General features: G+C 40.5%; 1 protein-coding gene and 1 long non-coding RNA gene across 5 annotated transcripts in view; both read right to left on the reverse strand.

Annotated features, from left to right (window-relative positions):
• bmpr1ba (bone morphogenetic protein receptor, type IBa) overlaps positions 1-27,156 on the reverse strand; it is a 66,973-nt gene that overhangs the window by 9,911 nt on the left and 29,906 nt on the right. For all 3 annotated transcript variants that reach the window (XM_085425670.1, XM_085425668.1, XM_085425669.1), the window contains one exon: positions 12,741-13,174. In XM_085425670.1, the coding sequence (XP_085281796.1) occupies positions 12,741-12,846 (106 nt within the window). In that variant the 5' untranslated portion in view covers positions 12,847-13,174. The remainder of the gene's footprint in view (positions 1-12,740; positions 13,175-27,156) is intronic.
• On the reverse strand, positions 21,290-22,831 carry LOC146657535 (uncharacterized). Of its 2 annotated transcripts, none has more exons than XR_014914211.1 (4): positions 22,440-22,831; positions 22,225-22,317; positions 22,069-22,136; positions 21,290-21,991 (listed from the first exon to the last, which is right to left on the reverse strand). It is a non-coding gene; the product is annotated as an uncharacterized LOC146657535 (long non-coding RNA). The 2 variants fall into 2 exon arrangements; XR_014914210.1 differs by having other exon boundaries at positions 22,225-22,321.

Consider the following 27,156-nt stretch of genomic DNA (forward strand, 5'->3'; position numbering starts at 1 on the left):
AAGTAAAAAAAAGTTGGAATACTACTTTAATAGAGGGAGAAATAATGCAATTAATAGCAGAAAGACAGAGAATGAATCACATTTTTGATGGAAACTTCTCCAACCAGAAGTTTTGATTTACTGTCAGTTCATGTTTCTGCTTTTTTTCCACTGGGGCGAATGTCACCATGACCATTTTTTCAAATGTCAGTCCTGCTTTTATGTGTTCGACCGGTCAACCCATGCTTATGTCTGGACAAATCACATTACAGCTATCTCTACTGTTTAATAGGAGCTCCAAAAACAGAGTTGTAAGAACTATGATGGTCCTCCGACACAGATAAATGGGGGTGTTTCCAGCAACAGTTGCTGTAGAACCACGAGACATTTCCTGTGGTCTGAGAGTGCCCGGTGTTGTATGGCTCAGACTACAATCAGCTTTTAAAAGATTTGCTTCAGCAAAAACAGCACCATAAAAGTGAGAGCAAGGGAAGCTGTTGCATTCAGGCTTTTTATCCTCCAACACAACAACATAATCATCAGCCCTTCAGACATCCTTCATTATGCCACACTGATGAAGCATTGAGCCACTCTCTGCTTATACAGCTGTCAGCAGCTGCCAGCTTTATGCTGTGTGTGTCTCTGTTTCTCTTCTTTCATGGGAATTCCTGACAAGGGCCAACGGATGCTGGAACTCTGACTTAGGCTACGTCCACACTAATGCGTTTTCGTTTGAAGACACATCGTTTTCTCTCCATTTTGGCCTCCCGTCCACACTGAGACGGCGGTTTCGCTGATGGAAAACGCAGCATTTTGAAAAACGCTCTCGAAAATGCATACATTTGGAAACAGTGCTTTCACGTCACAGTGTGGAGAGCAAAAACGCAGACTTTCTAAAATGATGACGCATTTTAGGCATGTGATGCAGTCATGTGACGCAGTCATGTGACCAATTACACTAAGATAGCGGAGGGCATTATACAGCAGTTGTTTTGTTTTCTCTGAATTTTGACAGCCCTACTAAAGATATCAGTCTGTACATGCTCCAGATAGCTTTTCTTCAAATTCTTTAACTCTCACTCGCTTTTGAAACTTTGTACTTTTGTGTTACTCGCAGCAACAACTCCACCTCATTGTTAGTCCATTTAAAAAACTCGGTGGTTTTCCTCAACATTCTGCCGTGACGTTTCAAAGAGCTGGAAAGTAAATAAGCGGCAGACAGAAATGAGGCAGGTCAAATCTTCTTGCGCTTCATGAATGCACAGTACTGGAACATAAGCGTTTTTGGCCGTTTCAACGTGGACGCACAACTCTGTGAAAACGACTGAAAACGCTACTGTGAACGCGGAGCGTTTTCAGACGAAAATGCCGTTTTCAAATCTATCCGTAGCCTTAATTCCAGAAGGCCTTCAGCATTCCCGTCAGAATGCAGGGAGATGATAAAACAGTCCTTGATGGAGGTGTGACAAAGCAAAGCAAAAGGAAAAGACAGAAAGGTGACCAGCTGATCTGTTCATGAAAGGCTTCTTTCCTTCTTATTCTCATGACGTCTGTGGGCCCACATCAGTTCACAGAGAGCAGGCATCTGGCTGGATCGGTGAGTCTGATGCCACTGGTTGAAATCTGACTCAAACATTGTGTCCTAATTTAACTACATACTACCACCTGAAACTAATTTTTTATTAAGATGGAATACACAAGTGAGTCAATAAGGATTAATGTTGAGGTAATACAACAACTTGACTTGCAACAATGTCTTCAGTGTTGAATAACTTCTTATATGAAACACTCCTACTTATCTATTGAAATGGCCACTGTAGGAGATAAATTAAGCTACAAAAAGCTTTGGTGAACTCCAACAGATGCACAGAAGCATCTGCTCTTTTATACAAAAGAATGCTTGTTTGAGAAATACAGCATGTACAGTGACTGAAACATTATGAATTTTTATATTCAAAAGCCTAAACCCCAGTTGGAGGTAACAGGTGTCACAATGGTGGCTATCAACTTTCTCTGTTAAGCCAGGTTTTCTGCTTCAAGCTCTGTGCGTGTGTTTGATGGATCATATTATTTCAATTCAATTTCAAAAAAATGATCCCTGTGAGTGTTGCCTACTCAAGAAATGTTATCAGATATGGATAGTACAGGTTGCTCCCTTGCCACAAGGGGTCACCACAGCTGGTATCTGCACATGTTTGATTTAGCGGTTTTACGCTGGATGCGCTTCCTGATGGAACCTTGAGGGGATTTGTGTTTTCAGCTGGAATTGAACAGGCGACCTTTTGTTTGCCAAGAAAATATGTTAACCACTACATAATGATGATAAATTGGTGATTAAAGCAGTAGTTTTTCATATGGGGGGGCACTAAAAATATTTGGGTGGCACACCAAAAGCAGAACAGTCTCACGGATGCTACAGAAAATTTATAATCTAGGGATTTTAGAGCTGGAAAGATTCAACCTCAACACTAATAAAATATAGATTAGAAATGGCTTTAGTTTGTCAGCAGATCACAGTGAAATTAATTTTATTGATTAAACAGATATTCTTGGGAGTGTGTCCTGTAGCTGAAATTCCACCAGTGTAAAAGACAACACAACCTGCTCCCGACCACGTTCAGAATAGGTAATCATGGGGATTTAGCCAGGTAAGAAGAAAGCCTCTTTCATGACGCAACTCTGACTTTAAGGTCACAATGGGCTGCTTATAAAATCATTTTGCTTAGCAGTATATCCATCTGACCACTGTTTGTTTTCTTGCTCTTGAATGATGCTGTTTTCAGACATCAGTCCCTTCACCCTACATGTTTTTAATATTCCAAAATACTTTTTAAGTAAGTAGTAGGGATGGGTACCGGTATCCGGTGCCATCATGGCATAACCAGACCGAAAAGCAGCGCACATTTCGGTGCTTTATTTCAGTGCTTCTTTTTCCTGAGCTATGATACACTTTAGATTCTAGCCAATCATTTTACGTTTCCGAGGATAGTAGGCGGGTCCAGGTACATATGTTCTTTTAGAGCAGAGCTACAGATTAAAAATGCACAAGGCGAAGCGGTCAAAAGTCTGGCTGTACTTCACAGCAAAATATGCAAACTCAGCAGCCTGCAACAAGTGCTTTAAGCTGATACTGTGATACTGTCAAAGGAGGTAACACCTCAAATCCGACGGAACACCTGGCGACGCATAGCGTTTTTTTAAAAGCCGAGAAATGCGCCGTATTTGATAGCTTGCTGCAAGACCTCACACCGTGCACATCTACTGCGGGTGGGTTGCCAGTTATCGGACCTGGAGTTAGCAACATCCCCCAAAAACCCGAAGATTAGAGTCCTGGCCCCTAGCCCTGCCAGTGTAGCAGAAATGATGACGGATGATGATGGCAGCAGCAGCCGTTCTTCTCTGCGTGAGTAGCTTAATGTTGTTCGTGTGTAATTTACGTTGAGTAGGCTAACCACGTTATTAAATTAATGCATGTAAGGTGAACTAGCAAACATCATCATAGCTACATGCGGCTGTCTTCTTGTTTGATGGCAGATACTCCCTTCACCCTGGCCAAAAAGGCTAAAATGACAAAAGAAAAAGTGGAAAACAGTTAAACATGAGAAGTTTTTGGATAAAGTTTGTGTTTTTTTCCATTGTTTAAGCACTGCTTCCAGCCAAGAGTGATACCATATATGCCCCATAGCTGCAGAAAAGGCTAATATTGTTATCTTTTTACAAAAAAACAGCTGAACATGAGAGGTTTTTGGACCAATTTTGTGTTCTCCATTCTTTAAGCACCGGCACCGTTTCAAAAGTACCGGTTTGGCACCGGTATCGGATAAAACCTAAACAACACCCATCCCTAGGTAAGTAGGCACATTCACTGGCACAAATGTGTAACCTATAAAATACAGGTGTATATTAATATACAAACGATCACAGCAAAATGTCTGACCACCTTGTGTGTTCAAAATATATGATTATACGATCATTTACCTCACACTAAAAAAAAGGCTTAAAACTAAAACATTACATGCTCAGACTATGATGCACACTCATTAATAAGCAGCATTAGGTTACAATATGCACACCCTTTCAGTAAATTCAAGCTTGGCAGCTATTTTTATCATATTGGATGTGCTATTCCCATGATATCATCATGTGACTCATTGTTCCATCATGGTGGTATGCAAAAACCATGCCTATAAACTGATAAACAATGGCCTCACACCTGCCAAGCTGATAGCTGGCCATAGCAAATGTAACAACTCAAGCCTAAAATTTCACCCAGAAACACACACTGTCTGATAATAACAGAGAAATAAAAACACAAAATCATTTCACAAGCTAACACTGCATCTAGAAATGGAGAACCACGTTTGCACAGTGAGGATACTTTGCATTGTCAATCCTTTATGTGTGAATCAAAATTGCATGATTTTGTGCATTTGCATCACAAAATATATCCATCTATCCATCCGATACAAGTTCTGAACATACAATAAAATTACTGAGCAGCTGGAAGTGTTTAAGTGTGCAAAGTGTCTAAAGGTTGCAAACAAAAAGCAAACGTTTTAGAATTGCTTCCAACTGCGGTGACTTTGCACTGTTTCCCTTTCTGTCTCAGAAAGTTACAACTCAAGAAAAAATATACATGCATTGTACAAGATAACCATCTCAAATTGATACCTTCATTTAAATGAAGCTTGCTTTCTTTGCTCAGATGGAAATATGTGGGGGTTTTTCCTCTCCTGACAGAAAGAAAAAAAATGGAGCCACTTTAAACACACATCAGCTACATGAGTTCTTTAAATAAATACTCAGAGTGACACAAACTTTAAATACAAAGCACTGCACTCATATAGGCCTCACAAATCTCAATGTGCATGTATTCCTTGAGGCAACACTGACTGAAAAATCAAAGTTCAAATGTAAGTCTGGCATTTGTAAAACCCTTAATGGCTCAGTGGGAAAACTGCTGGCTCCAAATGATCAAGACCAAACGTCTACCTTTACTCAACTGTAATGCACACAAATAGCTTGATTACAGTTAATGTTCAGATTAAGATAAAAGTTTGATTAAGTAGTTTACATGAGTCACAGTAACCCAGCAAAGAGAGAAACACTGGGGTCACTCTGTTATTAATGTCTGGATTTGAGACGGGACAAGAGAAGGGAACTGCTTTGACTTTGCGAGTGGCTGGAGGTTGATTCCCATCCACAGGACACTGGGACTGGAACTAAAAAGTAGAAAATTTAAAAACTATCAAAATATAAAAATGCAATATGGGTTTGTTTCTGAGACACCAACTGCCCGTGAACTTGTGAACTGGGCAGTTGGATGGTCTTTCCAACTTGGGTAATTTATAAGAATAAGCTGCTTTTCAAACCATCATTTGATACTATCTTTATCTAATAAGTTGGAGTTTCATTTCCTCTGATGCTGAACTCCTGTGACCTGATTTGATTCTACATATGAAGCCACTTTTTTCCATACCTATTAGTGTCAAGTTGCTCTTTTGGTTTGTAAGGTGAAATAATCAAATAAAAAAATGAATGCATATGCACATTTAAACTACTTGAGATATTTATTTCCATCAAAAGGTAAAAGAAAGAAAAACAAAATTAAAAATTCAGATCCCCACCAGCTTATGTTTAGATCTAATTGTAGGCTTACTATAGTAACATTAAAACATGTACATAATACAAGCACATAAATGCATGATAATATATTTTAAATAATATTCTTCCATACCACTGATTGCTTCCAAGTGATCCCAACACCATCATCAAGTGCTGGAATTTAAATATATAAAAATGTATGCATCTCTGTAACTGCAGGTTTGCCTAATATCTATGAATTTTCATTTTAAAGTTCTGAATCAGCTTCGCCAGTTAGTTTATGAGTACAGTGGGTTGTTTGGGTTGTGGGTTGTTTGTGGAGCATCACAGGTGCAAAAAAAGTGCCAAACACAGATACGTGTTATAATTTCTCTAAACGAGTTAAAATCTTGATGAGACCATTTAGATTTATTTCATATAATGGAAGTGCATTCACTCTGTAAATCACTATAATGTCGACTAAAACTCCATTTAATACACACATGCACACACAGAGACACAAACACCTACTTATTGCTGTAATAGGAGACCATAAATTACTGTGCAATTCCTCTCTCTGGAATAATGTAGCATTCAATAGGGGCAATCAAAACACCTCACGTCAGTAAACCAAACCTCACACCTAACGTACTGACACACACACACACACACACACACACACACACACACACACACACACACACACACACACACAGCAGTTGTCGTGCAAAACTCTAAGCCAAAGACAGCGTCTGCTTATACTAAATGATAACGTAACGGAATGTAAATCAGAGATGTTCAGCGGTGAGAATGAGAACAGGCAAATATGTGTGTAGGTGAGTGTCTTTTTTTGGCAGCTTTGGGAGCAGAGGGTGTGCATGAGGTTTATGTGTGTGTGGAGGGAGGGCTGATGGTGTTAACATTACAGCTGCCATGTGTTTATTTCCAGGAGTTCTGGTCTATGCTGTCTCCGTCATCTCCACATGCTTAAACTGTTACTTTCCATCCATCTACACCCTGCATGTCTGCAGAGTATGTGTGCATGTACGTATGTGTGCTTCGTGGGAGGATATTAATGTATTTCCTACTTGCATGTGAATAATGCGGGGGATGTGGACATCCATGTGCACGCACGGGTGTGAGTACAGTTGCATAAGTCTACATATGTTTACAGCTGCACGCGTCCCACAGTCTCCTCTGCGTGATTAGCTTCCCATTAACTAAGTCGCATATCACCCATCAGCACATCAGTGGCTCCAGGCCTTCTCTGCACCATCTAACTGGCCAAACAAGCTGTTGTCTAGACCCTTAAAGCACACAGACTCACACACACACACACACACACACACACCATCTGGACACCGATTAGGTACCTATCAAAGCATACAATGACTCTATTGCAAAGCCATTTGGTTACAAGTCAACACATGACCTCAAGTTAAGTAGTGAATTTATTCATTTTCTCTGCCTCATTCTGTCTTTTATTTTTTCACCAAAGCCTGAAACTGAAGAATATCTAATGGCCAATATGTTTTAGAATTAAAGCACAGATTGTGGTGTCGTCCTTAAAGGTTCGAGATACTTGACTCAAACAAGTAAACCTGTAGATGAGGTTATAAGGCTACAGATAGGAACACGAGATTCAAAAAGTGATCGAGTTAGAAATAGCTCAACAATTGTTTGGTATACAGGGTTCAGACAAAATGTTTAGTTTTTAAACAGAAAAAGGAGAGATTGAAGTATACAGTTAACTTTGTGAAAACGCTTGCTATGTCTTAAAATATAAGACGGGCACTGATTTCCTATCGAGACTGACATTGACATGGATCACTATTTTCTCTCTGCGTGTCCTTACGTTCATTTACCCTCTTCTTCATGTTAAACAATACCAAATCTTCTATACTGAATATCTCTAAGAAGCCTGAACTCAAGTAACGGGCCCCAAACAACGATCAATTACCCTCTCCACTCCCTGCTCGCCCTCCCCAATCCAAAAAATAGTTCCAGGTGGTGAGACTGGGAGGGCAGGATATCATGGAGGGAGTGCGAGTGCATGGAAAACCCTAAGCCCTCATAGTCCCAGTGCACTAAGGTTGTCACAGCCAGCTTTCCTTTGCTCCACTCCCCTTCACCTGTTATCTGTCTATCACTTTATTGTGTTAGACCATGTTGGGCAGAGAGTGATCAACTCACACAATCAGAGTATAAAGACGTTTTTCTCGCATAATCGCAGCAAATTTGATTTCCAAGATAGAAGTTTTGTAATTTGATGCCTAGCTGTCATCCACATGCTGAATTTACTAACAGCCACCCATTGAAATTTATATTAATAAGCAAAATATATATAGCACAAGTGATTATATGTCTTTGGACTATTAATACAAATTTCTGTTCTAATCATTCCGGCAATAGTTTGTAGGATTTTGCTGAAACTCGCATAATATCAGTGCTTATTATTGTATAAAAATTATCCTTTCTTTCTACACTGCCTCTCTCTCTTTCTCTCTCACCCACACACACACACACACACACACACACACACACCCACACACACACACACACACACAGCTTCCCCTGCTCCAGCTGTGTCTTAAGAAGTCAGCGCCAGACCGGTAATCTGACTGGGATAGAAGTTACTGGATCTGTATCCATTACAGGATGTAATACCCCTCTATCCCAAACTCTCAACACTTCCCCTTTCTGCACCTTTCAGAGGTCATTCTAAGATTACTGTTTCCTCCATTTTTCTCAGCGCTATAGCCCCATCCAAATATAATGCAATTTGCTTATTGCACATTGCTTTGTAGCTGATGGTTACCCACTATAACAGCCATTCCAGGTGGTGAGAGTAACCCTCTAATGCATTTTACCACAATCAAGTTTCAACCCATGTTGTGCATTACACCACTGGTAGTTGCTTCACCTGAGAAAAGTTTCGCTTTTTTACTTTGAAGTTGCTGATTTTTATTGGTATTACATGGTTTCTAGTCACAATATCATCACAAACCGAATACACAGAACTTCTGGGTAACCGACACACTACAGCTACAGGAGCTGCTCAGCCAGGGTAACCCATGCTATGAAGCTCCCAGCACACAATTTCTGTGCTGATGATGCTGCTGGTTTGAAACTCCTGAGTCAGCAGAGCATTACCACCATGAACCTGAGCACTCAGCAACCCTCAGCACTCAGTAACAAGTTGCTGGAGTTTTTAAATGCTTAAATTCGCCAATAATACCAATTAGAGTTGATCGTAGAATATCTACAAGAGAAGAACTTTCATAAACTGGCTTGTTGCAGTAGTGACAATCTATTTGCAGTATCACACTCCAATTCAGTGAGATCTATAGAATGTCCCAGTATTTTACAAATGTTTGTAAAGGCAGACTGCATGGCTAGGAGCTTGGTTTTATACATCTATGACAATGTAACTGAAAACACCTGAATTCAAAGATTAAAAGGAGTAGCCCAACACTTACAGGCCCCTTAAGTGTCAGTATCAAAAATGGTGTATTTGAGACTCATATCTGTGTCATTACTTTTATAGTAGAACAATAAATTCTCAAATGTCACCACATTAGTCTTCTGGGTACCAGGTTGTTAAGCCTGGTCAGGCCATGGTTTTTGGTGCAAGCTGAAGAAGAAAAAGAAGGAAAAAAAAAATCACATAGAAAATTGACAAAGGGAAAACAAATACTAATAGAAAACCAATAACAAGCACTAAAATGTTCCCCCTCTGGCTCAACGTTACAGTCAGGACATCAGTAGTTCTAATGAGGTATCAGTTTTCTGCATGTGAACAGAACACATCCTGTCAGAAAGCTTTAAGGGTGAGGAATGGAAAGCACAACTAACGGCACGGTACACTGAGTCACATCTCAAGTGCTTCTTTTCTTATTTTTTTAAAGCTGTGTTTTATTCCAAAATGCCTAATGACTTCCTCAGAGCAGAGTATCTTCAGAGACCCTCTCTGCATCCCTAAATGCAATTGAATGAATTCACTTGGAGTCGATGGGAATCATCTCTTTCACTGCTTTTGATTTTCTCAAAAACTAACAGCCAGGGCAATCCGTAAGTATGAAGTATGTTACTTTTACAATAAACTCAAAGAACTATGGCAAATTCTTAGGAGCTCGAGAACACAGGCAGCAAGTGTGATGTGTATATCTTGGCCAAAAACCAGGTAAATGTTTTATTCAGATAAAATAACACCTGAAATTCCACAGAGAGCAACAGTCTCATTAGAGAGCAGTGACAAAAGCAAAGCAACTGGCGGAGCTTTGACTGTGAAAACTGATACAGCCGTGCTTATTTCCACCAAGGACAATGAAATGTAAGCTATCACGCTCGCTCCTCACTTCCCAGAACTCACATTGAAGGCTGCAGCGTGGTGTAGGTGGAAGGTCACAAAAGATTTGTGTGTATGAGATTCATAAAGTGTGCATAAGAGTGTGATTTCCCTATACTGCCTATGCCCACTATGCGACAATAAGGAATACAATGTTACCTATTTGTTTACCGCACAGACAATGGCGTATAAATGCCAGAGGGCAAAATGTGACTTTTATGCAGACACAACAGAGTAGGCATTTTACTGGCTGTTTAGAAAATTAACTACTCCATTTAACTATTTAACTACTCACCTGTGGCAACATGAACAAGGAATCCCAGGTATAGACATCTATTCAGTCTACCAAGTTATTTGTGAGTTGTTACGGAACAAAGACAATACACCGAGGAAATTAAGATACAGAAAGAGAAAAGGAGACGGAGACAGTCTTGTACATAACAACCACCTCGCTCCGTCTCACAACTTCTTTTAATTGACAAATGTTTGCCTGTTGAGTCACGGCTGAATTTATTGACAATCAATCATCTGTATGTCAGCCGATGAATAGGCCTGTTGCTGGTCCAATCAGTCATCTACGCGTAAGCCAATAAATGCGACTAACAGGCCTCAGGAGAAATGCTTTCTGAATACAGTTTGGACAGTTTGGATCAGCACAGTCCCTTTTTTGTGTTTCTGTTTATTATGTGAATTTTGCTGATGCCAGCAAATAAAATAAGACAATGAATTAAATCCTAGCATCTCAAATTCACACGCTAAGAATTTAAAGGCTATTCAGCACAGAGCAGTGTTCTAACGCTTACATATAAATAGTCATTTTTCATTCTTTTAGCTTCTAAATACTGGCAATGCCGGGAAGGATTTATGAAAACTGGACTGAAGATTTTCTCAGCAAATGCCTTACAAATAGAAAAAACACACACTGTGAATGACTAACTAGGAGCATAACACAAACAAGAAATCTTGGGTGAGGTCCAACATTGTGTCAGATTTAACAGTTCTTCTTTGCTGGCAGCTGTTCTGCGGCATCTTGGACGGAGCAGTCGGCGTTACCGTGCATCTAAAACATGTCGACACTTTGTCAGTTTGCACCCCTGTGCACTCAGGTGTGCAGTTTCATGCTTAAAAGCACATAATATTTAAAATAACTGTTATTCCTTCCAAAGCTCCAGTTATAAATTATGAAGCAGCACCTGAAAACAAAGCGAGTAAATCAGAAGGAGGGAGCTCGGCACAGACTGCTTCTGGAAAACCACCCAGTGACAATGACAGGAAAGATATACAAGACAGAGGAGATGACTTGCTGCCAGAGGTCGCAGGAAGACCTCGGCACATAACATACTGAGCATGAGGTATGAGCGTTTGCTGGCTTAACTTCAGGGCTCCCAGCTGAAATAGCCTGCAATGACTTTAAATAGATCAACGATAAAGAAAGAGATAGATAAATAAACGCAGACACCATCATTAATTAGAAACACTGTCCAAATCTACACTCTGTGTTTAACTGAACAGTGGAAAGACTAACATTTAAACTCTTGAAAACCAAACTTTGTTTTTAAATTACTGATTGGGAGGAAAATCTACAAAATGCTCTTGTTACAGTTAACCCTAGAAGAGGGCATGAAAAATAACAGAGGCTGCGAGTTAACCCTTAAAGCTGAGCTAGGGAGCACCTTTTTATTGTCGCTGGAAAAAAAATTCAATATAACATTTGAGGATGTTGTAATTGAAGTAGAATTAGACGAACCATAGCTTCTTGACCTTCCCCGAGGCTTTAGAAAATCTGGCTCACGTCCACAGATTTGAGTTAACTGCACTTCTTTTCAGTCTGGCATGTAGAGGGTCAAGTGAAGTATAAATGCGGTAATATAAAGCCTGAAAATGTAACCATTTGTGGTAATCCCATCAGTTAAGCATAAGACTTTCACTTAGGAGATTGGGGTTCAAATTCGATTTGAAGATGAAACTCAGGCACTGTTTAATAAGACGAATGAACCGTCTCCTGTCAGACTCTTTATTTCTACTTACTGCAGCTTTAAAAACAAGTGTGATGGCACTAAACGCAACAGAGTTTTGAATCTGACACGTTCTCCCTCCAACACATAACAAATCACAGTTGAGATACCAAACATGGTCACAGACAAAGCGGCCGGCGCGTGTAACATCAGTGTCAGTCTGTGAGGATGCACCTCTCAGTGTGCTTGAAGAAAATGACAAATATATTGTAAATGAACTGACATATGACTCAGTTATTATTGCAGCATAGAGTGCTTTGAAAGGGGTGTGATAATTCATGAAATGGGAACATCTTTCTTCTTTTTGCATCACAAGCCGCTGGTTGAATATTAGCTTCAGCAGCATTCATGTGCATGTGTTAAATACGCAAATTTAAAAATCATAGACTTGCTTGAAAATGTGTCGAATCAAATTTCTCATTTCAAAATCACAGCCCAAAGGAAGAGACAAAACACTGCCCTGTGCTTATTAAAAACCTTTTCATAATGACATGAAAATCAGTTATAACGCACAGAAAAAACAGCAACATACTATAGATATTTGGGATCATGTCCACTTCATTTGCATTTAACGTTTAAAACAGATTGTCATCATGGATTGCTTTCACAAAATGAAGGGCAAGGTATAGCACAGATTTAAGACGCAAGACTTAATGAGTTAAAAACTGGTAAACAACAAAAAAAACTCTAAAGCAATGCTTCACAGTGTTAATGGGAGTAAGAGACGTAATGAGCTGTTGTGGAGCAACTTCAGCACGCAGCTACTTAAAAAAGTTCAGGGGAGCAGTCAGCAGAGAAAGTTTGCAGTAACTCACCGTGTCCTTGCGCATGCAGAGAGAACAGTCCAAGCAATAGTAGAGAACTCCAGCTCCAGAAACAGAGAGACAAACAGCGCTTCAGCCTTTCTCCCTGCACTGGCATGGTAAGAGTGTGCCGCTGCTCCTCTCTTCTCTGGTCTCCTCTCTTCTCTGGTCTCCTCTCTTCAGCGCTCTCCGCACGATGGGATCCGCTCACACGCCGTCGCTCCTTCTCAGTGTGTATGTATGCACCAGAGAGAGAGAGTGGGTAGCAAGAGAGGCGGGGGTAGTATCAGGCATGCGAGCTCCTGAATCTGCGAGTGCGAATGTGTGTGTGTCTGTGTGGGTCCACCGAAACGTGAGAAAGTCCACACCACACAGAACACACCGGCAACAGCAGCAGCAGTTGGAGATGATTGTCCCCCCAACCCTGTCTGACAGTAGCAGCCCAGCTGAGAGAGAGAGGGAGAGAGACAGACAAAAAGGGGGAGTTTACTTCACTTGCCTTGTAGGGAGGGCTAGCCCTCTCTCTCTCCACACACACACACACACACACACACACACACACACACACACACACACACACACACACACACACACACACACACACACACAGGGAGGGAGGGAGGACATGGGTGGAAAGAAAACAGGGGCAGAGAGCAGACAGGAGCAAGATGGGGTTTTAGAAAAAAAAAAGTAGGAGGAGGGTGAGGAGGACATTGAAAACAAGCAGCACTATCTGTGGGATTCTGCACCTTTAACAACTTATAGATATCTGTTTACACTTTGTTTTGGAAATAAGACTGTTAATCGGGTGAGATTGACATAAAGTGTTGACCTAACAATAAAGCAGTGCTACAATTGATCATACAATACATTTCAGATTACTGCAGGAACTAAAAGAAAATCATATAACATCCACATGTACTTCCTTTCATGTGATTGCAGCGGATCCTAACTGTTGTGCGTTTGCATGGCCTAAATGGGAAAATTGGACCAATGTATGTTCAGTAAATATATCAGAATAGCTGAATATCAGAGTAACTGCCAACACTGGAGGTACTGGATAAATCTGTGTAGTACTTCAAGTATAATTAAGGGAAAAAATATACTGTATATGGAAGAGGCCCTACTTTAGGTGTGGTTTAATAGAGTGGATTTGAATTGTTCATGTTAACACGTAGGCAGGCTAACCTGTAGTGTACTTAGACACCCTTTATGCATATGGTTTTGAGCCTAAGGCATTGACCTTTAGCTTTGGTCTTCAGCAGGCTGGAACGTGCATATGCAAAACAACATTTGAATAAAACTGCACTCAGGTTTGTGTCACCGACGACTCCACAGTCTGCACGGCTGGAGTCGGGTTTATCATTCCGAAGAATTCTGCTTTACAATCCCAGATTTACGAAAAGCTACTCAAAACACCTCTTCACACAGTGGCGTGCTATTCAAGTAGCTGGCCTAGACACTTTGAAGGAGCTGTTAGAGATTACATCACCCAAGCCTGGAGCTTTTATACTAATAAATAAATGGGTTGAGACACTCTAATAGACCATTTCCTTTCCAGAACTATCCTCTTGCCTGTAAGGCATGCTTTCGACAAAACCGCGTGTGTGTGTTTGTGAGAGCGCACGTGCGTGTGTGCTGGTAACACTTTGCTTTTAGCTGAAAATATGACAGACCTGAAACACCACAGAATGAGCAGCTTTTTTTTTTTTTTTTCCCCCTCCTCAAAACACAAAATGCTGAACATTGAAGTTTCGAGGTTAAATAGATGGGGGTTTTGTTTTCATGTTAATCTGCCTCTTTGTTGCTGCCGCTGTTCTTTGCACTTCTTTTCTTTCTCACACTTGTTCATGTTGGTCATTAAAGGCAAACAATAGGCTGCCTGGCTCCCTCGCTCTTCGATGAGAGCAAAATATCACTTCACAAATAAACCGTCCTGCCCTGCCGCTGCCCTATCGTCTTTCTGTCTGCCCTCATCATTGCCTCTCTCAAGCCCTGTTCCCATACAAACAGTAATAAATGTTCTTGTCAATTTTCCTCTCCTGTGAAAGAGAAGATCCAGTCTCAGTTTTTGAAGCAGGATGCCGAGCTGGGGATGTTTAGCAAATAAGAAGCGGCCACTTGTGTAACTTGATATTTCAATTAGTACTTTGACAATTAATTAACCAAATACATCTATTTGGTGTCTTTCTTGCTACAAGATTACAGTGATCTGATTTTTGAATAAAATCCTTTTTTTTTTGCCCTTTCTGAACTTCTGAAGTCCTGGATTCGGTTATAAAGTCAAAATTTTGAAGTGACCATTCCAGATAGGAACGTTTTCCGTTTTGGAAAACCACAGCAAAGTTTCTCCTGTTTCATGCCTTCCTAAATGACACACAGCTTTCTTTATTACCATTTCTACTCTTTCCAAGATTTATTTTTTTTTTTTTTTAACTAACAAACTTAGCTGCCCTCCCCCTCCACTTCTGTGTTTTTCTTCTCCACTCCTTTTCCCACTCCCCTCCTCCAGTGAACCAGAATGTCATTTCAAGCATGTCTAACCACGGGAAGCCTTTTAAAAAACTGTGACAGCATTTGCCCCCAATCCCCAATAGCTGTGAAGCCCTGTGTGTGTAAGCAAGTAATGAATGTCTGTGGTGATTTGCCTGAGAACAGAATATCATATGCAGATTGAGGTATGATCCCTTTAAAAGCTGTTACTTTAAAGGTACTGTAGACCAGTGCTCCATGACACACACACACACACACACACACACACACACACACACACACACACACACACACACACACACACACACACACGCTATTCTTCACTGGTGTCACCCTCATGCTGGGTCTATGATGAATGGCTGAGACTGTCATGAGCGAAGGATGAGCAGTAAGAAAAAAGGGAGAGAGAAAAAAGCACAGAAAGGCCTCTGACAAGTAAAACAAAGGGGAGAAGAGGGAAGAATAATAGATGTCTGAAGCCTTTTAGAGGAAAGCTTTTTTGAAGAATTTAGATAACAGAAGGAGGAAGTTGACCTTTAAGGGATATTTAGAGGAATTCAAATTTAAGAGCAAAAAAAAAGCTTATACTGATAACAGGAGGTCAAAGACATAAAAATACAAGCAACACTTCTACTTTACGTCACAAATGAGTTGCTCAGAAGTCTTTAAATCTGATGCAGAGACCACTGTTTATTCTGACTGCTTGTATGCTAATAGTGTTCAGGCCCCTTTACACATTCAGATTATAAGTCTCAGCAAGTGCTTGGGGTCAGTAGTTTATTCAGCATCCACTCTTTCATCATTTTTGACAAGCTGTCATAACACAACAACTTCACTTGTCAGTAGCTCTCAGTGTCAACACTTCAAAGGAGGTGGACTGAAAGTTGCCAGTAAACACATTTAATTTCTGATCTCGGAAATTAGAAACAAATAATACATCTAATGAGTTGTTAGGTACAATTCAGAAGTTTCCTCCTCTATATATATCGCACTGCACAATCTTAATTAGCAATCCTGAACTATCGCCTCTCCAGAACTGCAAACTATTAACTGCCGTGTCACCCGTGGTTTTATAATACCTTGGAGATAAATGAGAAAGGGTTCTTTCTATTAAGATCAATGACAGTGAACGGGAATGTAAAGATATGCTAAAATCACTTTCAGTTTGTAATCATGCCAAAGCAATACAGTTCAAGATTTAACACAGATCTCCCAATCTTAAAACAGTTTCGACCCAGCAATGTGCTAGATAGAGATTGGTACCCTAACTCATTGCCGTTGCTAATGTCATAAGCTGCAAAGATACCGATATTATTATGGAGATGGACCCAAAGTTTCTTATTTGAGGTCTCTCTGATAGAGTACATTTTTCAATAGGTCTATTACTTACTTGCACTGCAGTGAAGAACATCTTACTAAAGTGGATTAATGTAAAAGAACCAAGTGTTAAACGCTAGTGTAGAGTGCTGTTTTTTGGTACTCTTGTTTTACATTTTTTGCCTTTTTGTCTTTGTTTGTTTGTCTAAAAGTGTGTGCTTAAAGATTTCAGAATGGATCCATCCTTTGCTTGTAAAACTGGAGAACAATAAATATATTTGGAAGAAAAAAAAAACTGTCATGTGGACTGATGTGGATTAAGGATGAAAATAAAAATCTGGTATTACTTATATTGCTAAGGTACAATTATATTAACTAGGAGAGCTGCAGAAGCTTTCATTATATGTAGACAACAGCTTTATAATTTGAGTGAAGTTAACTAGATCTCTGTAGCGTGTTGCTAATCTTATAGAAAGTCTATAGCACTGAGACTCTTCTCAATCCTCGCCATTCTGTCATCAGATCATGAGTACTCCCATCATCTATAACTAGGGATCTACAAATATTGTGGTACCATGGAATTGCGTGCCATTGACCTTGACTATCACTGGCCTTTTGGCAAATACTATGACGAAATGACTGCTGAGGGTGATAAAGATGACATATGACATCCTCTGCCTCTCTGATTGCATCCTGTGAGATGGACCTCATTGTAGTTGATCAGAAAGTATCAGCTTTGTATGTAGCTTTGTTGCCTCACAGCTAGAAGGTTGTGGGTTTGAATCCACCATCAGGCCGAGGCCTTTTTGCGTGGAGTTTGCACGTTCTCCGTGTGGGTTCTCTCTGGGTACTCTGGCTTCCTCCCACAGTCCGAAGACATGCATTTAGTAGCATTAGGTTAATTGGTGATTCTAAATTGCCTATAACTGATGTGAGTGTGAATGGATGTGTATGTCTGTGTTAGCCCTGCGACAGACCGGCGACCTGTTTGGGGTGTACCCTGCCTCTCACCGTTTGTGAGCTGGGATAGGCTCAAGGCCCCACACGACCCTGAGCTGGATAAGCGGAAGAGAGCGGATGATAAATAGACAGAGCATCCAGGAACTACTTCTGATAAAGTGCAGTCCTAACATGCAAAAAAAAACCCTATCCATAGCGATTTTGAATAGAGGGTAAAGTAGATACGCAATTTTAACTAGATAAAGGAATAAAAATTACACATTATTTATACAGATTGTTGTTCTTTGTTTTTCGAAACAGTTGAATGTGTAGCAGTGCAGCAGTGTTAGGAGAGTCAATTTCTGATTACCAGAGTACTTTTTTTTTTTTTTTTTAAAGTAGGTGTTAAGACTTGAAGGTTTTCACAGGCCACTTACTGTAATTTCTGTCTGGGCTCAAATTCCAAATATATAAATGGACTTGGGATACTTGCGACTCTGCATATACCTATTCAAGCACATTGTCTCCACATTCGGATTTCTTTGGGATTTAAAAACCACCTTACCTTTTCCTGGCTCACTTTTAGAAGCATTTATCCCTTTATTTGATGTGTGAACTGACTAAAAGACAGGGGATTAAATCCATTTTAGTGAAACACCTCCGTGGCACAGCAGCACATCTGCTAATCCCCCCACCCATTCACTTCAGCATGTCTTTAAACTAACAAGAGGTTTAACATAATCTGCTTTAAGTCTGTCCATTCACTCCTATTCACTGGTGCATTTACATAGCAATCCTTTGTAGATGTGGGAGAGCTGTGTGTGAGAGTTGCGGTAGTACTTCCTCTTCCTCCAGTCCATTTGTACCCTCAGCTCCTTCGCCTGAGGGAAACCTAAATGGTGGTTTAGTTGAGTTCATTTGTTGTTTTAGTTTTAAAATGTTCAAACAAAGCACTGCAGTTAGCAACAATTTAGATCAAGACAAGTAGGGAAGACATGATTAAAGTGGTCTCTAAGGAATGTATGAAGTGCTGTGTGCAAAATGGGATAGGAAGGTAATGATTAAGGATGGAGCAACAGGGCTGCAAATTACAGGTGATGCTAAGCCTTTTCACCCTGACTTAAACGACCCAAACTCACCAGAGAAATACGATTTCCTCCTTCTGTCGCAAACACAGCCAACAAAAGTCAACCTAGGGCCAAGGAATTGGTGAGAGGAATAAGGACACGAGGAGTAACGCAGAGTTCAGGGAGATGTTGATGAAGCAGTGAAAGAAACTAAAGCCCGTCAGGTCCTCCTCTGTCCTCAACACTAATTTGTACTTGTTTGACCTTTCACCTTTATGAGAAAATACCTCTGCAACACTGAAGAACCCCTTTTTACCCACAAATATGGAAAGCTAAAATAAATAATTATTATTTTATATTATTTAGTAAGCAGTTACAGAGTGATGTTTAGATCACTTCAGAGAATGTTAAATTAACTCAATGTATTACCACTTGATCAAATCATAACCATAACCAGTATTTGTCCAACCACAAATAAGATATTTATTCCCTCCCTGAACTGCATGTCGGATGCTAGTAGGAATTTTTTCCATTTAGTGAGATCCTGCCAGACAGGATTTTTTTTTATAAGCATTTATTTTCCTTTACACTCACTGGCCAATTTTTTAGATATGCTGGGCAAGATTTATCCAACTTTCTGTACCCTAAATTCCCTGATCTTAGCCAAAGGGAGTGGCACCCAGTGTGGTCTTCTGCTGCTGTAGCCCATCTACTTCAAGGTTCACAATGTTGTGTATTCAGAGATGCTCATCTGCACACCTTGGTAGTAACAAGTAGTTATTTGAGTTGCTGTTGCCATCAGTTCAAAGCAGTCTGGCTATTCCTCTCTGACCTTTGACATCAACAAGACCTTTTCACCCAGAGAACTACTCACTGGGTTTCTGTCCATTTTTCAGAGACTTCTCAACCCCGGTTCTGTGGTAAAATCTCAGTAGATAAGCCTGTCTGGCACCAACAACCAAGCCATATTCAAAGTCACTGAAAACACCTTTCATCCCCATTCAGTTTAAACTATAGGAGGTCATTTTGACAATGTCTGCATGCTTGAATGTGCAAATGAATTGCTACCATTTGATTGGCTGATTAGATATATGCATTATCAAGCACTTAAACAGGTCTAACTAATTATATGGCAAGGAAGTGTATATTATTTTCCATTTCCTGTCTAGCACGGTTAGGTTTAGTCAGCAGCACAGGAGCACCACAGGGAACTGTGCTGTCCCCACTTCTCTTTACCCTGTACACCTCTGACTTCTGCTATAACTCTGAATTATGCCACATTCAGAAGTTTGCAGACGACACGGCCATCATGGGGTGTATCTGGGATGACCAGGAAGAGGAGTACAGGAGCCTGGTGAGGAACTTTGTCACATGGAGTCACACAGAAAAAGATCCTCATAAAATACACCACTCCAAGATTGTCGTCTGTGTCTCATGTTTTCTGCTAGAAATCTGGTCATGTGGGTTTTGGATGGTCAGCAGGGTGTCTGTGCCAAACTATGCTTAACCTAAACCTTATTATGAGCCTTTGCTTTTTTTTTTCTCCAAAAGGAAGTCAAGTCCCATAAGGTGACTGCGTAAACAAGTTTATACCCTCACAGCACAAGTAACACAAAACACATTCACACATCACAGAGAGTTAGGTGTTGGGCCACTTAAACTTAATGAAAGCCTAATGATAGACTGGGAATTGGGTTTTACAGCATGTTATTGTCATTGTGAAACCACTCACTGTATCACTTTACAACCGCCATAAAATCACTGAAAGGGATATGTGATTAGGGCGAGGTAGAAGAAAACTGAGACGGAGTATTAGGTATCCACAACTGTAATCATGATATCATAAATGTTTCTATTATTTTCTGAATTTCTTTTGCATATATCCATGATGAATGCCCACGTGTACCATCAAGCTATGTAGCAAACACAATGTTTTTCTAGATCATTTCAGAAAGATTAATGTCCTGTTATTTTGCACTTAGGCACACAGCACGCAAAGAGAGAATGAAAGCCTCGAATATTACTTTGATGTTAAATGTTAGTGAAGACGCTTTTGATTAATAGGAAACAGCTAAATAAGCAAAATAGGAATCATAGGATGTCGTTTTTAAGAGAAGATGAAACACACACACACACACACACACACAAACTGTGAGTCTAGAATAAGCAATCCCCCACCTTCCACCTCCCTCGCACACATACCATCACCCCCCAGACCCCCACAATCACATGAGGAATAGGAAAGGGTGCTGGGAGGAGGAACCAACTGGCCAAAAGGGTGGAATGTTAAATTTGTCTTGCTAAGGTAGACATGCACACAGAAAACAGAAGACCTACTTCCTGAGTGGGAGCAAAAAGGAGAGTTGAGTTTTCCCACCTGCTTCGTGGGATCGTTTTTGCTGCCTACTTTTTCTGATTCATAAATGAGACAGCTTGCTAAATACTGCAAAACACAATCTGCAGCCACCCACCAACACTTTTTTTTGTTCCCCACAATGACTGGCCTCTGCTTGTTTATCCATCTGTCACATAAAATATCTGATACAGCTCTAGCTGGAAATGCGATCAGACTTTGAAGAATTTTCTTCATCTGGTTGGCACTGCTAACTTGGATTGTTAACATTAATTATGCAACGAGTGCATCTCAGCTCTCAGTGCAACACTGCAGAAAGTCAAACTCTGATGACTACTACCTTACAGCAGGGAAAGCCTCTGTGATTCTGTTTAGCTGCAGTCAAGCACCTGGGGCCCGTTCTTCGTACCTCGCTAAGTAGGTTAGCCGGATTAGATTGTTGACGATTTCGCGTGATCCTGGATCAGTCGGTTCCCCGAAGCTCATCCGGGACTTGCTGTCATAGCAACAGAGCCGTAAGCGTAAACCTGCTCGGGAGCAGGTTTACTTTATGTAAACAGGATTAGATCGCGGCCACGCAGGTATGTCCGCTTCATTTATACGAAAGCAACAGCGATAAATAAATAACATCAATGTAACTGAAGATAATGCAGCACTTGATCCTTTTATTGATGTCACACAGATACATACAGGTCATTTCCTAAAAAAGGGAAATGTACTATTAACATTCTATTACATGTATGTGATTATTACAGATGTAATTCATATTTCAGAGTAGTAATTGTAAATTACTTCGTGTAATCAAGATGAGAGACCACGGCTATAAAAGCCAAGGTGGATTTGGGAAGCCTGTCGCAGCCATGTCCTGTCCGTTTACGCGAGCAACCCATTGCGGAAGGTGCAAGATTGATAAGGAGAGTCCTCAGAATTCAGCGTATATTGCGGGACAGACAGGATCCTTTAGCTCAGCGCGACAGTGTGCTCATTGAGAGATATCGATTTTCCCGTGAGGATATTATTTACTTAACCAACTTGTTGACGAGGGGGTGCAGGACCACCACCTGTCTTTTTTTGCTCTGCCCTTTTCTTGGTTGCTGTTATAAACAAACAAACAGATTATTTCAGGCTCTCTTTCCAAGAGACGAAAAGCAATATAAGTGATAGATATTACCATTCTGTAGGATATTCTTATATTTCACTTTTACTTGTTCCCATGTTCTAGTGGGTCCTGTTGTGGCTCTAATGTGAAAGAGGATATAATATAACAATATAATATAATGTAATATAATATTGGATAATATAGTGTAATATAATAAATCTACCCTACCGCCTACTGGTGTTGGCCAGAGGGGCCGATGGCGCAATATGGCAGCCTCGCTTCTGTCAGTCTGCCCCAGGGCAGCTGTGGCTACACCTGTAGCTGCCTCCACCAGTGTGTGAATGTGAGAGTGAATGAATAGTGGCATTGTAAAGCGCTTTGGGTGCCTTGAAAAGCGCTATATAAATCCAATATATTATTATTATTATTATTAAATTACTTACGAGTTTAATTTGTCAGCAACTTTCTGCCAGCCCTCTCTCCTTGCTTTTGCAGCCTTTGCAGTGTTCCCTTGCGTTCTGATTAAACTCTGAAACTCCTGAAATCCCTCACTCAGGAGTTCTTGCTCTGCTGCCGAAAAATACCGAGCCGAGCGCGCTCCTTCGACATTTTCGCCGACCAATCAGAGGGTTGCCGATCAATGTTTCTACTATCGATGCGTAGCCCCTTTTATGACACCCAGTGATGTCACATTACTGCGTCCAGCTGTACTAATCGTCAACAGCAGGTGTGTTCGGGGAACCGGATTAGCGAGCTCACGGTTAGCGCGATGATTTGATCTTGGATGTGTCATTTGATCTTGGATGTAGTAAGCGACGTACGAAGAACGGGCCCCTGCTTCCTCTGGTTACACTTGAGTTGAGGCATTTGTTGTTGTTTTTTCTTTATCCTCAGCTTAGCTTCTGTTTGCATCTCTTTGGTTTTCGGTTTAAAAGTGCAGATGTCTCCCAGTTACTGTGTGTCACGCTAGAGCATTTTATCCAAAACAACAAGCATGCCGGCAACAACTCCACACTCTCCTCACATTTTAGTTACAGCTTAATTATTGTAGTGAAACAGCAATCCTTGTCAGCAGTACAAACATGTTAACCTATTTTATATAAGGCACTGTGCACGTGTCTTGTGCCATTTTTATTTTTCTTTCTCTTACTGCCAAGGAGGCAGATTTCACAGTTGGTCTTCAGCAGTACTTTTCTCTTTCACATTTTTCTTTTGGACATTGACTGCTTTTTCACTTATTTTCAGTGTATGTCTAACCCGAGGGATAAATCAGTATTGTGCCTAATAGCCAAAGTTGTTGTTAACTTGTAAATGTTTAGCTTTACTAGGAATCTTTAAAAAATGCCAAACAATACTGTTTGGCAGCCATAAAAGATGATTTTTGTGCCAACAAAGTACTATTAGCTGAGAACTAGGCACATCTAGGCATACCACAGTGTGCAGTGTGTCTTTAAAAAAGAAATTTGGAGGAAAAAAATTGGAGGACAAAAGAAGCCATATGTAAAACATGGTGGAGGCTCCATCATGGTCTGGAGCCGTTTTTAACATCTTGTCAAATTCAATCATAAATGCAGGAAAGTACCATCTGATTTTTGATCTGGAAAGCATCTGTTTGGCAATGGCTTTATTTTTCAGCATAACAATGATCGCAAACATACTGCCAATGCAGAGAAAAGGCAAAATGGCTTCCCCAGACCCCGGGACTAAACATCACTGAAGCGCTGTGGGATTGTTTTGACAAAACGCGTAACAAAAGGCATCACAAATCTAAAGAAAAGATTGGGAAGACTTGGTGCTGCTGCCTCATATATTGTATTTTCATGTGTGTTTGCACATGGTTCAATAAATCACTGCACCTGTTTCCAGTTTTCCAAATAAACTAAAACAAATAATGCTATTCCAAGACTTTTGCACAGTACACTAAATTCAAAAGCCTTTATGAGAGAGAGGCATAGCATGGAAACTTTCAACAGCAGTTCAATCAGCTATAGAGAACACATGTGCCTGTTGCTATTGCAACTACATTGCAATAGCTATCAACCAAGGGAAGATAGCGTCTTCGGGTATGTATGACATAATCTAAATTCTTTAACTTTCTTAGTTTTATTTCCCTTTGTCATAAATATAGTAATACTTTCCATGATTCCAAAAACACTCATTTAAAAACACAGGGATCTAGTGTTTATAATTACCCTGTAGAACTAACCTGGTTTTGCCCAGATTATGTAGGAGTTTAGGCTAATAAAAGAGCTACACGTGGTTCTTTGGCTAACAACAACTGTTTTCTCCAGCCAAGAATAGCATAGCCCAATAAAACCTTTCAGCCTCTGTGGCTGGTCCTATTCACCGTTGTTTTCTCCTACTCCCCCTCTCTTCCAGCCTTGCATATACTTATACCTGCCAGAAGAGAAGAGAAGAGAAGAGTCCCATATTAGTGGTTGTTTAGGGCCAAACAGAGCATAGTGACACCAGGGGCAGGGGGCTAACCTACAAACTGCCTGTGACCCCGACACCTGCACGAACACAGGGACACATACTGATATAAAAGCACGTACACCGGTCCAGACACACACACACAAACGCACTTATTCACAGATCACTGCTTATGACACCCGCTTCTCTAGGCCTGCCAAAAGGCCACCATTTGACCACCTGATAATACCGTCTGCTAGGCAAAGCACTAATGCTGTGTAATCACTCTTCCTCACAGACTTTACCAAACAATTAGATACATGCTGCCAGCGATTCAAAATAAGTTTTTTTACTGAAGACTTCAAAGGAAAGCAATGAGAGCAAGTTCAGAGGTCAGGGCTAGAATGTAGGGAGAAAATACTTTTGATTAAAGACTCTTTTTGATTAAAAGAGGCACTGAATAGAGAAAGCAGGATAAAAGAAGAAAGATAAAGAAAAAGAACATGGAAGCAGCTAATGATGTTATGAATGAATGGGAATTTATTGCCAAAGCATTCAGTGGCAAACCTTGAACCAGCTTTAAACTTTTATGATTTTCTCTTATCTGTTAAGTGTGATTAATCGACCAAATTATGATTGAATTTAGCAATCTAAATCGAGCATGACCAATTCATTTGAATCCAGTAAAAATCTAATAGAAACAATGCTGGCAGTTACTCGGGCAACTAGCAACACTTTTGTTTTTAAGGGATTTTAAACTAAGTATTCTGGAGTTATTTTGGTTAGAGATTATTGTTATTTTATACCAGCACTTGGAGCTCATTCACAGCATTGGTATTGATATATCAATACCAATGCTGTGAATGTCAGCTTACTACTAAAAATTGGTTTGGCAAATGTACTTTAAAAGTAGGATGGCCCTTTTTTCAAATGCTATATGCTGCGTATATGCAGTGGCTTTGCTGATATTATGAACAGGCACATACTGGTGTCCTATGCCTGCTGAGGTTAAGGTGTGTGTGCAGTGAGCTCAGTGAAGCAAATTGCTTGAAGATCAAAAATTCCCTGCAACAGTTGCAGGGCTACCCATCTTATATTCTGTTTCTAAATACCAAAAGGTATAAAAATTAGATGCCGACTTCTTTGACAGAGCTGGTCTGAGCAACTGAAGTAAACTCAACCGATTTTGATTTACAGTTTGCAAGAATAAGGTGCCAGGCAGTATTTTTCTGTGAATCCTGGCTTATCTCTCACAGAACGTATGGCTTATGATTTGAATGCTAACGAAGTTAGACAGGAAGCAAGGACAAGGGGACACAGTGTTGGGCAGGGGTTGAGTCAGATGATGGAGGTGGTGGGAGCAAAGCTGGTGTCGGAAGGGTGGTGGTGGGGCATGAGGGTCTGCTTGGGGTGAGAGGCGCAGTGGGATAAGAGCGTGGGGAGTTCATGCCCCTGAAAGGCCCTTTTCGCACTGCATAAACAAAGAGATTACAGTGAGAAGGGGCTCAGTGCCGCTAACAAGCAGTGCTGCCACACACACTCGTTTAAACTCGTGCACACACAGTCACATCCTCATAGGAATCATACACGCATGCATGCACACACACACACACACACACACACACACACACACACACACACACACACGCACACACACGCAAACTAATGTGCACTCACAAACACAGCATCAACTCAATAAACCTACGCACACAAATAACAAGAAGCATCACAACATAGTGGCGCCACCTGTCTCCTCTTCACCAATTAATGAGCTCCCAGCTCCCGGGATGCTACAACGGGGTGGCAATTAGCAGCAAAAAAAAAAAAAAAAAAAAAAAAGGAAGAAGGAGAAGAAGAAGGGGGGAGTCATAAATGAGGGAGACAAACAGACGATGGGGAAAGGGGTTGAGAGGGTAAGGGAGGAAGGGGCTGAATCAGCTAGAAACAGTCAAAGTAAAGAAAAGGGACAGAGTGAGAAACACAGAGGACAGGTGATGTGTCCATGTAACTACTTGCATTCATGATAGTTTATTTTAAACCCACATTTTTAAACTGTCTGTTTTTTTCAGTCTTAGGTGATAAGGCAGGATTACAGACTTTTAACATGTTGAACTCACGGTTGTCCATTCTATATTGCTGTCGCTTATTTCAGATATTTCTCTGATTTATGCTATGCACTGTCAATATAATACACTTTAAAATAATGTAGAAAAACTGCATTTAACTTGACAACATCCAGGGAACTGAAAAAGATGGAAACATTCGGAAAAACTCAGCTCATTGATGCTGCTCACCTGCATGTTTCCATCTCTTACTTGCGTTTCCTTTTTTTTGCCTCATTCCTTCTGTCATTCAGTCACGCTTTGTTTCCCATTACTCTCTCTTAAATGCATGCACACATACACATTCTTTGTTCGCTACTGCCTGATAACAGGCAGTCATTCATACTAACTCATGACCTCTGACCCTTGAACCTTTAGGTCTAAATACAGAACTGAGGGACCCGTCACGCATTTGCTGACGGTGACATCTGATACAGAAATGCACACACATAAATCAACAAAAGTTACGGTAAAAAATGTACAAATTTAAAATTCCATTGGAACAGTCTTATATGCAGCATCAATGATTAAATGAACTAGTGAATGATTGAATCATTAGATCATATGTAGATACAGAAATGACTTTAACGCTATAGGGCTAATTGGATATCCTGCATTATACTGCGTGACTTCGCTTTCAATTTAT

This window comes from Rhamphochromis longiceps, linkage group LG12 (genome assembly GCF_057381845.1).
Source record: "Rhamphochromis longiceps isolate RC_006_pf linkage group LG12, R_longiceps_female_GT1.1, whole genome shotgun sequence".
Lineage (NCBI taxonomy): Eukaryota > Metazoa > Chordata > Actinopteri > Cichliformes > Cichlidae > Rhamphochromis > Rhamphochromis longiceps.